The sequence below is a fragment of the Ailuropoda melanoleuca genome, chromosome 18, assembly GCF_002007445.2.
Source record: "Ailuropoda melanoleuca isolate Jingjing chromosome 18, ASM200744v2, whole genome shotgun sequence".
NCBI classification, from domain to species: domain Eukaryota; kingdom Metazoa; phylum Chordata; class Mammalia; order Carnivora; family Ursidae; genus Ailuropoda; species Ailuropoda melanoleuca.
This window is the reverse complement of record NC_048235.1, coordinates 25,941,872-25,956,756: the sequence shown is the minus strand read 5'-3', so window position 1 is coordinate 25,956,756 and position 14,885 is coordinate 25,941,872. Positions and strand designations below refer to the sequence as shown.

At 37.2% G+C, this 14,885-nt stretch overlaps 1 protein-coding gene across 7 annotated transcripts in view; it reads right to left on the bottom strand.

Moving 5' to 3' along the window:
- The window catches only part of WRN (WRN RecQ like helicase), a 144,061-nt gene that overhangs the window by 53,593 nt on the left and 75,583 nt on the right, over nucleotides 1-14,885 (bottom strand). For all 7 annotated transcript variants that reach the window (XM_034647520.1, XM_034647519.1, XM_034647518.1 and 4 more), the window contains 2 exons: nucleotides 12,945-13,051; nucleotides 3,175-3,362 (listed from right to left, as the gene is read on the bottom strand). In XM_034647520.1, coding sequence (XP_034503411.1) covers nucleotides 3,175-3,362; nucleotides 12,945-13,051 — 295 coding nt within the window. The remainder of the gene's footprint in view (nucleotides 1-3,174; nucleotides 3,363-12,944; nucleotides 13,052-14,885) is intronic.

Below are 14,885 nucleotides of genomic sequence, written 5' to 3'. Positions count from 1 at the left end.
TTTATAGTGACTAAATGGGCTTCTATAACAAAACGTCCCGGCAGATAAAGAAGTGAGAAAAAATACAAAGTATTTTTAATACACAAAACTATCATTTAATTTTTTAAAGATCTATTTATTTGAGAGAGAGAGAAAAAGAGAGAGCGCACAAGTGAGAGTAGGGGCAGAGCAAGAGAATCTCAAGCAGACTCCCTGCTGAGCCTGGAGGCTGACAGGGGCTGGACCCTACAACCCATGAGGTCATGACTGGAGCAAAAACCAAGAGTCGGAGCTTAAACCAACTGAGCAACTCAAGTACCCCTCACAAAACCATCATCATTTTTAAAACATTTCTCAAAGAAGAAAAATTTGTTCACCAAACTGTGAATATTGTAATATTCTACATATTAAGGGCCCTAACTTTAAAAAATCACATTATGCAGGAAGATAGCAAAAATGCTTTTTCTTAATAATGATAAAAGTTTCAATTTATTGAAGCTACAAAAATCCTAAACGTGTATGTATCAATTAACAGAGCTTTAACATGCATGAAACAAAAATTGACAAAACTAAAGGGAGATTATAGGTCTATCTATAATAATCAGAGATTTTAACATATATCTTAGCAAAGATACTTTAAATCAAAGGAAAATATTGCCTAAAATACGGATATACTCTGTAACTACTTCTGCATAAAGTTAACAAAAACTAAAAGTGTGTATCTGCATGGTACAGTTAGAGAAACAAAGGCTATAAAGCTCAATGCCAAAACATCAACAGTGATAAATGAGGACCAGAAACAAAGATCTAAGTACTCTTCAATTGACATGCATCTGTAGTGTTCAAATTGATACTAAGACTGCGTATCAATTTTTACATTTAAAAAATGTAGAAAATACACATTTAAACTTAGCAGAAAAATCAAAGGAGTAAAAATCTCTATTACAAAATGATTCATTACTTCGCCAAGTGGTTTACTAAACCTTGTTATTTCCTCACAACAATTTCCTGAAGGGAAAGAAATCTATCTTCATCTAACCACTAAATTAGATGGGTGATAAGAGGCTTGTCTATTCAATTTCAATGTATCATGAATATAGAAAACAAATAAGGTCAGAACTTAACAAACATGTTAGCTCAATGAATAGGGGAAAAAATGGCAGAATTAAATAAAGGGAAGAAATAGAAATAAAAGGCAAGACTCTGAAGTCTTAATTACCCTCCATCTAATTATTGCTCATTAAGAGGAAAATTTCTATTTGCCTGAGATCTACAGGAAGCATTCTGACTCGGAGTGGCTGGCTGCTACCATAACTCTTGGAGGATTGAAAATGGGTGCAAAATCTTTGTTGCTTTGCTCTCAGAAAAACCACTGTCACTTAAATATAAAAATCTTGGATGGTCTTGGATGTTAGGCTAAGGAGTCTGGCTGTTAGTCCACAGGAAAGAGGGAGGCACCAGAGAGGAATTCCAAGACTCAGGGATGTGCTTTCGGATGATGAATCTGAAAATTGTGTCTCGAATGTAAGGAGGAACACTGAGGAAGAGGGCAGTCTGTTAAGGGAGATGACAGTAGTCTAGGCTAAGAGACCTCCACTAGTAGAATTAACAAAAGACGGTGAGAAGAAAACACAAAAGATAGCATAAAAGGACAATATAGTCAGAAAGATAAAATGTCACAATGTCACACACACACACAAAGGTAAAGTTTCAAAAAGGAGAAGGTTATTAGGGGAAGGCCACAGAGACTGAAAATAATATGGACAGAAAAGGATCAAAGATTAGGAGAGTACATAACGATGTCACTGTTAAAAGACTCTAGTATAGAATAAACAGCCTTCTTCAAGAGAATGTTTTCCCTCTAGAACACAATGGAAGTGAAGTACAATGAGTACTCACTTCGGAGAGATCACCAGAGCAGCACGAATACTCAATATACCCATTACTTTCTTGTTTCGTTTTGTTTTTTAAGATTTTGTTTTTAAGTAATCTCTACACCCAATGAGGGGCTCAAACTCACAATCCCAAGATCAAGAGTCACATGCTCTACCGTCCGAGTCAGCCAGGCACCCGCATTACTTTCTTTTTTTGATCTGGATATAGTACGATCACGCCAATAGCAAATCCAACTTTTAAATTCATCCTAAAGGACCCTTAGAGCCCTTCGGTAAAATACTATTGATGTTATTTAAACTCTATTTGCCTAGACTTGTTTTGTGTTTGTGCTGGTAGGTCAAACATTATTTTCATGTATTCTGACTTAAAAACACATTTCATAACATGACAGTTATAAGTTTCTCACCAAGGAGACAGATCAGGGAAATAAGGCAAAAGGAAAGCTTCTTAGCATACATATAACATGCCTCCAAACAAAAGAAACAGGAAAAAGTACTAGTGAGAGCTTCTTCTTCAGTAAAGTGAAAATAATATGTAGCTTACTGAGCAGTTATAAGAATTACTAGATCACTTATATAAAGCACCGAGGATAGTCCTTGGCACATAACGAGGGCTCAAAAATGTTTATTATTAAAATGACTTCTAAAATTCCCTAATACTCAATTAGTCATATAATTAGTGAACTAAAGAGAATTCAGATAAAAGACTCAGTTTTTCTGTTGTTTATTTGTCAATTACTAAATGTGTAGGGGTGCCTGGCTGGCTCAGTAGGTAGAGCACACGACTCTTGATCTCAGGATTGTGAGTTCAAGTCCCACGTTGGGTGTAAAGCTTACTTTAAAAAAAAAAGGGGGGGGGCGCCTGGGTAGCGCAGTTGTTAAGCATCTGCCTTCAGCTCAGGGCGTGATCCCGGCGTTCCGGGAGAGTCCCACATCAGGCTCCAACGCTGGGAGCCTGCTTCTTCCTCTCCCACTCCCCCTGCTTGTGTTCCCTCTCTCGCTGGCTGTCTCTGTCACATAAATAAATAAAAATTAAAAAAAAGTGTATGTCCTGTTCAAGCAATAATGATATGAAGTACAAAAAATACCAGAACTAGTTTCTGCCTTCAGAATTAGGCAATTTTCTCAGTGATATATAACATCACACTTGACTTTAACCAAAGCTAAGTAGAATGTGAAATATGTCATATACGCATTAGAAAAAAATAGTAAGTAAAAAGTAAACAAACAAATAAATAAAACAAGTTTTTTAAAAAGAAGGAAATAGTTAACCAAAATTTATCAACCATGACAACCTTACCTTGTCTTTTGGACAAGAAATTGGACAAGATCCTGATGGATGTTTCCTGTTTTTCGCCCAACTTCTAAATATAAGTTTGGTCGATCAAAACTAGTACAGGTAATCTGAGGATTCTTCAGGTTTAAGCTGCGTACAATGTCTTCCCGGATTGAAGAACTTGCAGTAGCAGTGAGTGCAACAATTGGAACCTGAATGAAATGAAACTGATTTTTAAAAAAGGAGAGTGCGCACTAATTCCCAACATTTCTATTGCCTTCTTACAAACAGACTGGATGACAATTACAAGAGGAACAGTGCTAAAAATGCAACTTTAAAATTACTTTTTCAAAGAAGAAAACTTCCTACTTACCCGTTTCTCAGCCTTTGGAATACTTTTTTTTTTTTTTTTTAAAGAGAAAGAGAAAGAGTGAACATGCCAGCAGTGGGGGTAGGGAGAGGGAGAGAGAGCCTCAAGAAGCCTCCTCACCCAGTGCAGATCCAAGGCAGGGCTCGATCTCACGACCCTAAGATCATGACCTGAGCCAAAATCAAGAGTCACATGCTTAATTGACTGAGCCACCCAAGCACCCCGGAATACATTTACTTTTTAAAAATCAGAAAGAGTTTAAATAAAACATTAAATCCATAAGATTTTTTTTTAAAGATTTTATTTATTTATCTGACAGAGAGAGAGCACAAGCAGGGGAGCAGCAGACAGAGGGAGAGGCAGGCTCCCTGCAGGGAGCCCAATGTGGGGCTCGATCCCAGAACCCTGGAATTATGACCTGAGCCGAAGGCAGATGCTTAACTGACTGAGCCACCCAGGTGCCCCTAAATCCATAAGATCTCTAAATACAATCTACCGACTTATTCGCTATCTAACTCTCCACTTACTATTTTTTATTTTTAACATTTAACATATATTTTATAACATTTATAATAGTGCTGATATGAGGGATATGTTATGCCTTATTTTTTTATTAATCTATAATCACAAATTATAAACACTTTCATTCACTGAAAAATCTAACAATACAAAGCAGTAAGTCTTTTCTTCTTCTTCTTCTTCTATGTTAAAGATACTGGTTTATGGCTACTCAGATCTGGAAGCTCTTAATGACCTGGAACCTCTCTCCAATTTACTAAGCTAATCATGGCATACTATATATTAGGAAGAACGCATAACACAAAACATCCATTATTAATCGATTCCTTGAGCAACCAAGTCACGTTCTACTTTCAGTCTAGCAAAGACTGCTTAACTGGAGTAGCAGCCAAAACAGGAGACACAGCAGTTACTAGGACATGAATATGTAATCTTTCAGAAATTCTAAACTAGGATAATGACATATCTCCCGTGAAATTCGATTCAGTATTTTTGTTTCTATTATCACAGGGAGTTATAATCAATTATGCTATTATTTTATATTCAGAAAAAAGGGACCAAGTCTTCAAGATGTTCCTAAATCATTAGCTGTTCTATATCCGAGAATACAACTTTCTCAAAATACTTTTTGTGGTCTATTACAAATAAAGTAAATGATATCCTCATAAAATAGCTCTTCAGGTGCCCTGCACCCACCTCACAAATCAGTTTAAGCAATTATCTTCCATGTAAGTGAAAATATAGGTGCAATTGCAAAAAAAGCAATTAAAGAATTTGAAAAACAAGATGCAATTTACTAACACTATAAACTACTTTTATAATCAATATAGCTTTACTGAATTAAAAATTATCTCAAAACTCATGTAAAAAAGTTAAGTTTGAAGTAGTCTTTTTTAAATGGAAAAAAAAAGGTATCAGAACTAATGTGACCAGGTAATTGGCATTGTTGCATTCTCTATCCTTAAATTCTTTGAAATTATTTAAATTGTTAAATATTATTTAAATATTTTAATTAAATTTATTTAAACATTTTTAATTTCATTATTTAAAAATGAAACTCCCAAATTAACTTCATTGATTTCTGGCTTACAATCTGAATTTAGAGAGTGCCTACTTAACAACTTATAGATAAGTAAGCCAATTTATAAAGAAGTTAGTTTCTCTAAACAAGCTTATACATATATGTGTGTGTGTGTGCTCGTGTGTATGAATGTATATATATATATACAAGCTTATACATGTATGTGTGTGTGCATACACACACACACATACATACATACACACACGGAAAGTTTAAGCATTAGAAGCTTTTAGGACATGCACATTCTCACCCTCACGACAACAAAACATTTTCATCATTTTTAGTGCTTTGCTCAGTCTAAAAATGTACTAATAATATCCTTGTTGTTTAACTGCATATGCACAGAAAGACCGAAGTTTTCAGGACACAAAGAGTAGGAGGGTTTGGTTTGTTTTTCTAAGGAGTATAGTGTATGAGCGGATGGGCAATGCATTTATGAAAATAAAATAAGCATGAAACAGGACGCCCCTTGAAGAAACTAATAAAAAAAAATCAGGCAAAATAGCAGCATGGTAGTGAAAAATAACTGGCTTAAAGTCAGACACCTGAGTTCAAGTCCTGCCTTTGTTGCTAACTAGGTGTGAGACTTTGAGCTGGTTATTTGACTCTCTAAACTTTGGTTTCCTCATCTATAAAGTGACAACAATAACAGCAATCTCATAAAGTCATTGTGAAGACCAAATGACGACAGACCATGTAATGAGCTGAACATGCTGCATGGTACACAGTAAGCACTCAAAAGTTACAACTATTAGGGCGCATGGGTGGCTCAGTCAGTTCAGTGTGGGACTCTTGGTTTCGGCTCCAGTCATGATCTCAGTGTTGTGAGATGGAGCCCCCCATCTGGCTCTGTGCTCAGGATAGAATCTACTTCAGATTCTTTCTCCCTTTCCCTCTACCCCTCCCTGCTCATGCACTCTCTCTCTCAAACAAATAAAATCTTTAAATAAAAGTTTTAACTATTACTGATGTTATCGCAACTGAAAAGAATTCTATACAAGAATTCCAGAGCCATAGGGGCGCCTAGGTGGCTCAGTCAATTAACCGTCTGCCTTCAGCTCAGGTCATGATCTCAGGGTCCTGGGATTGAGCCCCACAGTGGGCTCCTTGCTCAGTGGGGAGCCTGCTTCTCCCTCTGTCTGCTGCTCCCCCTGCTTGTGCTCTCTCTCTGTCAAATAAATAAATAAAATCTTTTAAAAAATATTATAATAATTCCAGAGCCATGGGCACAACTCCCAGATTTACCACTGACTGCGGCAAGGGTTTCTCTTGGCCTCAGCTTTTTTTTTTTTTTTCGCTAAAATATGAGATGTAGAGGGCTACACAATGTTAGACTCTCTTCTAACTTAAAAAAATTCCCACCTTACCACTAGAAAGTCCCTATGCCAGTGACCTGCAAATGATGAAAACTCAACATAAATGCGATCTTTCGCCTCCAACATTCTAGAAGGTCACAGTTAAGAATGCTGCTTCCACAACTTGAAAACAGAATAAAGTAAATGCATTTATTAAACTTAAAGGAACAATGGTTATTTATTTTCACTTAAGAAATGAACAGAATCTTTTAGAAGTTTGTGGTGCCTTATGACATTAAAACTTATAAACCAGAGTGAAGCCTGGACATAATATACAGGCTGGTTATGAGAAAGGAGATCACACATCCTGGTTTCCAGGGACACTCCCAGCTTATGCTGTCATTGCGGCATAAATACTGATAGCTCGCAATCTCTAATGTTCAAAAGCAAACTGATTTGGACAATAAACTATAGTGTCACCTTGTTACATCAAGTTCTTAATTCATGAAACTAACACTTTTAGTTGGAAAATTTGGTTTCTTTGGAAATAAGTACCAAGTTTTGTTAAAACAAGCAAAAACTATAAATTAACCCCGTGATTATAAATTTAGGAAAGGTGCAGCACCTACACATTGAGAGAATTGTAACTGTTCCATCTGCTTCTAAATTTGGGTCATGTTGCTAATTCTAATTTTGTACTGCATAATATCATGCTTCATTCATTCGTTCACTCATTTTAAGTAGTTATTGTTCACATTATTCAAGTAGCATCTATATATGCTATTTTTGGGAAAGGGCGAGGGAGGGAGGAATGGAAAGAATCAATATGACTCGTGGATATCACAGTTACCTTTCATTTGAATTTTACAGAATTTTAAGACTATATTGAGCTTTCTGCGTTGCTGCTCTTTTCGAGACTCACTTTGCCTGATTCTCTCCAAATGGGAATCTTTATGCCAAGTGGTTTAGTGATTTCTTTGCTATTTTTAAATTTATTGAAATCATATGGTGTGAAGCTGCAACAGTTGTCCCAGCGTGATCGCAACTGGAAAGAGGAGAAAAGCACCGAGAACAGTGAGGAAAATGAGAGTCCTACAACCACCAGGTGGCATTTCTCACCACTTAGCTAATCAGCAGGATTCATGAAAACACTAGGGGGAAAAGGTTTTCTCAGCCATTGCTTGACAAACACCCTGTGCTGTACTGAGTCATCGCAAGAAATGAAAATGACCCAATAGAGTCCACAGCCAGACATAATGAAAGATTTAATTCACCACTGAAAAGTGTTTAAGAGCTGCATAAAATAGTTAAAGCTCCTCTAACACAATCCTTTTAGAATCAAAGGCCTCAGAAAGGATTACAGAAAGCAATCTTCCTGTTTTCCAAAAGCTTACTTTAAATCCATACTAAATTAATGGAAAGCAGTCCTCGAGGCACACTGAGCCTCCTTTCACCATACAAACATCTTGTTGCTCTATTAACTGTACTATTAACACTGTTAACCTTTTTTTATTCTTGTACTGTTCCACACACCATTTACTGTTTGATACTATTGCTTCTACTTTTATAGGTATGGATCTAAATTTCTTTACTGCAGGGCAGAAACGATGTTTTACACTCCTTTCACATCACTTGCTTGAGAAACCAGCATGGTGTCCCACTGTGAAGCTACGGCCCAACTCCACCACTCCCTGCGTGGGAAAGTGACGTCTCTGATTCTCCACTTTCTCATTGGAATTGAGTGCTATTAAAAAACAGCAAAGGAATATGAGGAATGTTGAATGTTGGAGGGGGAAATTAATTTCAAATTTTTAATACTGTGGCCCAAGAGGCCTAAATGAAAAAGGAATATTTCAGCAAAGACTTGAGAGAAGTAAGGGGTCACCCCATGTGAAAAGTATTCAGGGAGGCGCACCTGGGTGGCTCAGTTGGTTAAGCCTCCAACTCTTGGATTCACCTCAGGTCATGTGGGTCCTGAGATTAAGCCCCATGTCATCAGGCTCCACACTCAGCGGGGAGTCTGCTTGAAGATTTTCTCCATCTGCCCTCCCGCCGACCTGCACACGGCACGTTCTCTCTCTCTCCAATAAATAAATAAATAAATCTTTTTTAAAAAATAACTATTCAAGATGCCTGGGTGGCTCAGTTGGTTAAGCGTCTGCCTTCGGCCCAGGTCATGATCCCAGGGTCCTGGGATCCAGTCCCACATTGGGCTCCCTGCTCGGCGGGGAGTCTGCTCCTCCCTCTGCCTGATGCTCCCCCTGCTTGTGCGCTCTCTCTCTCTCTCTCTCTGACAAATAAAGTATTTTTTAAAAAATTTTAAAAAATAAAAATAAGTATTCAGAGAGAGGGAAGAGTGGCAACAAAGCCCTATTGTAAGAGCATGCTCAGTGTCTGAAGGGTATCAAGGAGAAGAGTGAATGAGGAGACAAGTAGTAGAGAATGGAGTCAAAGACAAAATGGAAGACCAGATCACATAACACATTTGTCGTGACTTCTGTCGTTGTTTAGAGTGAAATGGTCTACTGCTAGAGGATTTTCAGCAGAAGACACGACCTATCTGACTTATTATTCTAAAAGGATCACTCTATATGCTGTACTGAAATAGACTGAAGGAGGGAAAGAGTGACAACAGGAAGAACCAACGAGGAGGCTGCTTCAATAACGCACCAGCAAGGGCATTGGTGGCTTACACCAGGGCAGTGACAGGGATCGAGAGAGAGAAATGATTAGATTCAGTATACATTCTGAAGACCTCATGAGATTTCCTCATTGTTTAAATCTGGGGTGGGGTGGAGCGTGAGAAAAAGAGAAGAGTTGAACATTTTTGGCCTGAGCACCAGAAGGATGAGCTGCTATTAAATGACATGGGGGAAGCTGAGGGAAGAGCAGGTCTGGGATGGAGAGAAAATCAGAAAGTGAGCCAGAAGGATAGGTTAAGTTTGAGATGCCTATTAGGCATCTCAGTAGAAAAGATGGTTAAGAGGTAGTTACATTTAAATAAACGTGTGTGTGTGTGTATTCTATAAAATGGTTAAAATAAAAAATAGTGATAATACCAAATGCTAGCAAGGAGGCAGAGAAATTGGATCACTCACACATTGCTGGTATCAATGGAGGGTGGGTATATAAATTTGGGAGCTGTCAACATATAGATGGTATTCAAACTGTATGTTAGATGAAATGACCAGGGGCTTAAGTGCATATAGGAAAGAGAATAGGTCCAAAGACTAAGGTTTCAGGCATGCCAATGTGGAAAGTGCAGGACATGAGATGAAACAAGCAGAGGAATCTCAGAATGAAGAGACAGGAAGGAAGGAAGGCAGGCAGAAAGGAAACCAAGAAAATGTGCTAGCCTAGTGAAGAACTGTCTCAAAAAGTAACAGAGATATTAGTCTTGCTGGCTTATTGGGAGGCTTAACCAAGATGAAAGCATTAACCCAGGGCCAGTCCCATAGTTGGCATTCAATTCAGTCTAGTTTGATTCTTTCAATATATACTTGCTAATTAGTACATTCAAGGGTCTTTTTTTGTTGGTTTGTTTTACTTTATTTTAATGTCTGCTCTAACCAAATCTTTCTGAGAAGAGCTAACAGAAAGAAACTCTCAATTTTGCTACGTATAAGCATAATTAATATGCAATGGAAATGAACTAGACAATTTGCCGAAAGAATAACAATCTCTAATGCTTTTTCTTAAGAGTTTACTTGTAAACTATTAAATCTTGGGCTCAGAGGACATGATAGCTTCACTACTACCAGGAAAACCTAAATATAAATCAACCTTGTTTATTCATTCAAAATTAATACAGTAGACTAGAGAACCCAGAAACAGATTCACCCAAATATACCCAAATGATTTTTAACAGAGTGTCAAAAGCAATTCAACAGAAGGGGGACAGCCTTTTCAACAAATGGCTTGGAGCAATTGGACATTTACAGGCACACAAAAAAAAAAAAGAACCTCAATCTAACCCTCACACCTTACACAAAACTTAATTCAAAATGAATCATGGACTTAAATGTAAAACATAATACTATTAAAATTTTAGGGAAAAATCATAAGAGGAAATCTTCAGGATCTAGGATTAGGTGAAGAGCACAAGAGAAAAAACTGATAAACCGGACTTCATCAAAATTAAAAATGTTTGCTATATGAAAGACACTGGGAAGACAATGAAAAGGCAGCTATAAACTGAAAGAAAATATTTATAAACCACATATCTGACCAAGGATTCATATTTAGAATAAACACTTTAAATAGTTAAAAAAAAAAAGTTCCAATGAGATCAGGCATTTCACAAAAGAGGCAATTTGTACATGAAAAGATGTCATCATTAGCCATTAGAGAAATGAAAATTAAAAACAACAGGATAGGGGCACTTGGGCGGCTCTGTCGATGGAGAGTCCAATTCTTGGTTTCCGCTCAGGTGTCGAGACAGCCTACTTGGGATTCCTTCCCCCACTTCCCCTGCTCTTCCCCTTGCTCACGCTCTCTCTCTCTCTCTCTCTCTCAAATAAACAAAATCTTTAAAAAAAACACAACAGAATAACACTGCACACTTAATCAAAATGGCTAACATAAAGAATACTGATAACACCAAATGCAGGCAAGGATGAAGAGAAATGGAGTCATTCAGACACTGCTGGCAGGAATGTAAAATGGTACAGCCACTCTGGCAAACAATTTGGCCGTTTCTTAAAGACTAAACCTGCACTTACTATAGCACCAGCAATTGTATTCCTGGGCATCTACCCCAGAGAAATTAAAACTTAGGGTCACAGTTTGTTTACTCAGCAACTGAAGGACCTTTGGGTTGTACACAAATATCATAGCAGCACTGTTCACAATAGCCCCAAAGTGGAAACAACACAAAAGTTCTCCAACAGGTAAATGGTTAAACAAACTGCGGTATAACAGAATACTATGCAGCAATACAAAGCAACAAACTTTTGATTTACACACCAACTTGAATGGATCACAAGGGAATTATGCTGAGTGAAAAAACGCCAATTCCAAAAGGTGACAAACTGTATGATTCCATTTATACAATATTCTCAAAATAAAATTATAAAGATGGAGACCAGACCAGTGGTCACCAGAAGTTAGGGTGAGGGGTGGGGGGAATAGTGGGTGTGGCTGCAAAAGGACAGCCCCAGGAGCCTTGTGCTAATGGAGCAGTTCTGTATCTTAACTTCAGTGGTAGTTTTACAAATCTACATATGGAATAGAAATGTAGAGAACAATACACACACATGAACTTATAAAACCATTGAAATAAGGATAGACTGTGAAGGGGTGCCTGGATAGCCCAGTCAATTAAGCATCCAGCTCTCGATTTCGGCACAGGTCATGATCTCAGGGTTGTGGGATCAAGCCCTGTGTAGGGCTCTGCACTCAGTGGGGAGTCTGCTTAGGATTCTTTCCCTTTGTCCCCCTCCTACCACTCATGCTCTCTTTCTCTCTCAAATGAATAAATAAATCTTTAATTAAAAAAAAAAAGAACTGTAGGGGTGCCTGGGTAGCTCAGTCATTAAGGGTCTGCCTTCGGCTCAGGGCGTGACCCCAGAGTCCTGGGATCGAGCCCCACATCAGGCTCCTCCGCTGGGAGCGTGCTTCTTCCTCTCCTACTCCCCCTGCTTGTGTTCCCTCTCTCACTGGCTGTCTCTCTCTCTGTCAAATAAATAAAATCTTTAAAAAAAAAAAAAAAAAGAACTGTAAAGACCGTACCACTGTCATATTCCTAGTTTTGATATTGCACTACAGTTATACATTGTATTACTGGGAAACTGAAAGGTACACAGAATCGCTCTGTACATTTTTTTTTTATAACTGCCTGTGACTCCACAGTTTTTAAAAAAATAAAATGGTTGCCATTATTGTAAATTTTCAAGATGTTCATATAAAACATGCCATTCATGTAGAATACTCATGTAGAAATCTGCTATTCTTTATAATTAGGGAAGAAAGTGGAATTCTAGTTCTAAAAACTTTACTAAAACCTCACTGGAATAGTTCATTTTTCGGGTTTTCAATATGATGCAAGAAGAAGTAACCATGCTTTCACAGCATCCTAGAGTAAAAGGACACATGCATAAGAGCTCATTGAGAAGGCATGGCATCTAAACATGGTTCTAAAGTCTTGTCTGTGTTCTACAGGTCAAATCCAGCCCATAGACTGTTTTGTTATGGCCCATAAGCAAGCACTTTTTACATTTTTAAAGGGTTGTAAAAAAGAAACAAAGAAAAACGTAACAGAGACTGCACGTGGCCCATAAAGCCTAAAACATTTATTATCTGGTTCTTTCAGAAAAAGTTTGCCAACCCCTATTGTATAGTATTCCTCAACAAATTACATGTTAACCTTAGAAGAAAGCCAAAGTTAGAATTTTTTTTTAAACCTTTCCCTTGCTTTCACTAAACATTTGCCCTTTCATAGAGAAGCCTTCAGCCTTCTGGCAATTCCTTGATCCTGGACTCTCCTTTGATAAGAATGTCATTTCAAGATGTTTGCACTTTGCAAGCTTACCGATGGGAGTATTGCCTTTAGGGAGCCCAAATTCCGGAAGGAACTTCTAAAATCATGTCCCCATTCAGAAATACAGTGAGCCTCATCCACAGCAATAAGTGTGATACCTACAAAAGTGAAAAATATAAAAACAGGGGAAATAAAGTTCAAAAAGAAGTCATAAATTCATCTAAGTCAATATCACCTTCACTTAGAATACATAAATATCACAGAAAGGAGAAAAAATAATTCAAATCAAAATATTTGGTTTATATAAAAATATAAGCATAAATGACATCAGGTAACTAAACCTCATTAGGAGAATAGAGGATGGGAGATATATGGGTCAAGGCATATGGATAAAAGAAGGAAACATTTATATATTATTCAAACAACATTATTTATTAGATTTCAGCTTTCATCATTACTCCTCAAAGAAATGAATTACTTACTATTACTGTGCCCTCAAAACCATCACTCATGAACCATTTGCAGTGATAACGCCTTAAAAAAGAAGAGCTGGGGTTTTTTTCCTCTTTGGTAATACTTTCAATTTTATCTCATGGATTAGCTACCAAAAGAGATTAAAGAGCACATTCCTGCTGAGACAAGGTGCACCATCATCGTCCATGACAGATCACATATCAGACAGCAGAGAGTTCCTCCGGGATGTCAATATTGGAAGACAGAATGATACCCACATTTTCTAATGTAAAATGGTAAGAACTAAATCTCGGTATGTACAAGGTAGGTAAGAAGGAATATAATTCATTCTTTCTTTCCCTAGCAACCCCTCTACTCTGTCCCCACACCACACACCCACACCGAAACAGAATCAATACTGTGTAGTAATGCATTTCAGAAAAGGGCTTTTTTGTATAACCATTAACCATTAAAATGTCTTCAGACATTTCAAAGCAAAGATAGCAGTGCTTTTGCCCTCCATTATCAAATTCATACTTAAGACAAAAATAATTTTTTCCATCATGGAGAAGATCATTACTTGATACTTATTTGAGTATTAATGATTTTCTGCCATTAGGGGGGTGACTACAAATACGTGAACTAGAGTCAGACTACCTGAATGCAGAACCTGGCTCCACCACTAACATCTGTATTACCTTAAGCAAGTTACTTAAGCTTCCAAGTATCAGTTTCCCACAAATAAAAGGTAGATATAGTAGTACCTAACATTTTTCAGTCACTCTAAAGATTAAGTTAGATCATAAAATACTAAGCTAGGACCTAGCATAAAAGACAGCTCAATTAAAAACAAACACCAAACTATTACTATTACGGTTATTAAATGTCCACTATGATCCAAATACTTTTCTAGGAAAAGATTAATAAGATGAGAAGCTCACAATTCTAAAAGAGGAGACAGACAAGCAAATAAACAATTACAATTCAATGAGATTACCAAATACAATAGCGATGAAAGAGAAAGCAAAAAAATAAACCTACTAAATATGAATACACGTTGATCAGCATCCAAATTCTCTGGCTGCTGATTCAATGTTACCACTAATTTTGGCTTTTGAAACTAAATGACCCAGACTTTAAATTAAATAGGTTAAAACAAACATGATGGCTCCTCCTTTATTTTAAAACCTTCCTTAAAATTACAGGTTTAACTACCTACCTCCTAATGGAGCTGAACTTTGTCCCTTAACCATCAGCTTACCAAGCTTTTGCTAACTTTCACTTTAAATTTACAAGTCCAAGTGCCTGCCCAAGTCCTATACATATTTCATTTTGGCATATCTGCCACTCAAGTCTTATTTCTAAAGTCAAAAGACAATTCTAAGTGTGTTTGGCTTTAAGGAGTCTCCATATAAAATTATGTTTGCTGCTTCTGTTATACACTCATACTACTTAAATAATGTAATATAAAAAGCATAAATCTGATTAGCTAAATGTCAGACTACCGTACAAACAGAATTCTGAGTAGATTCATTTTCA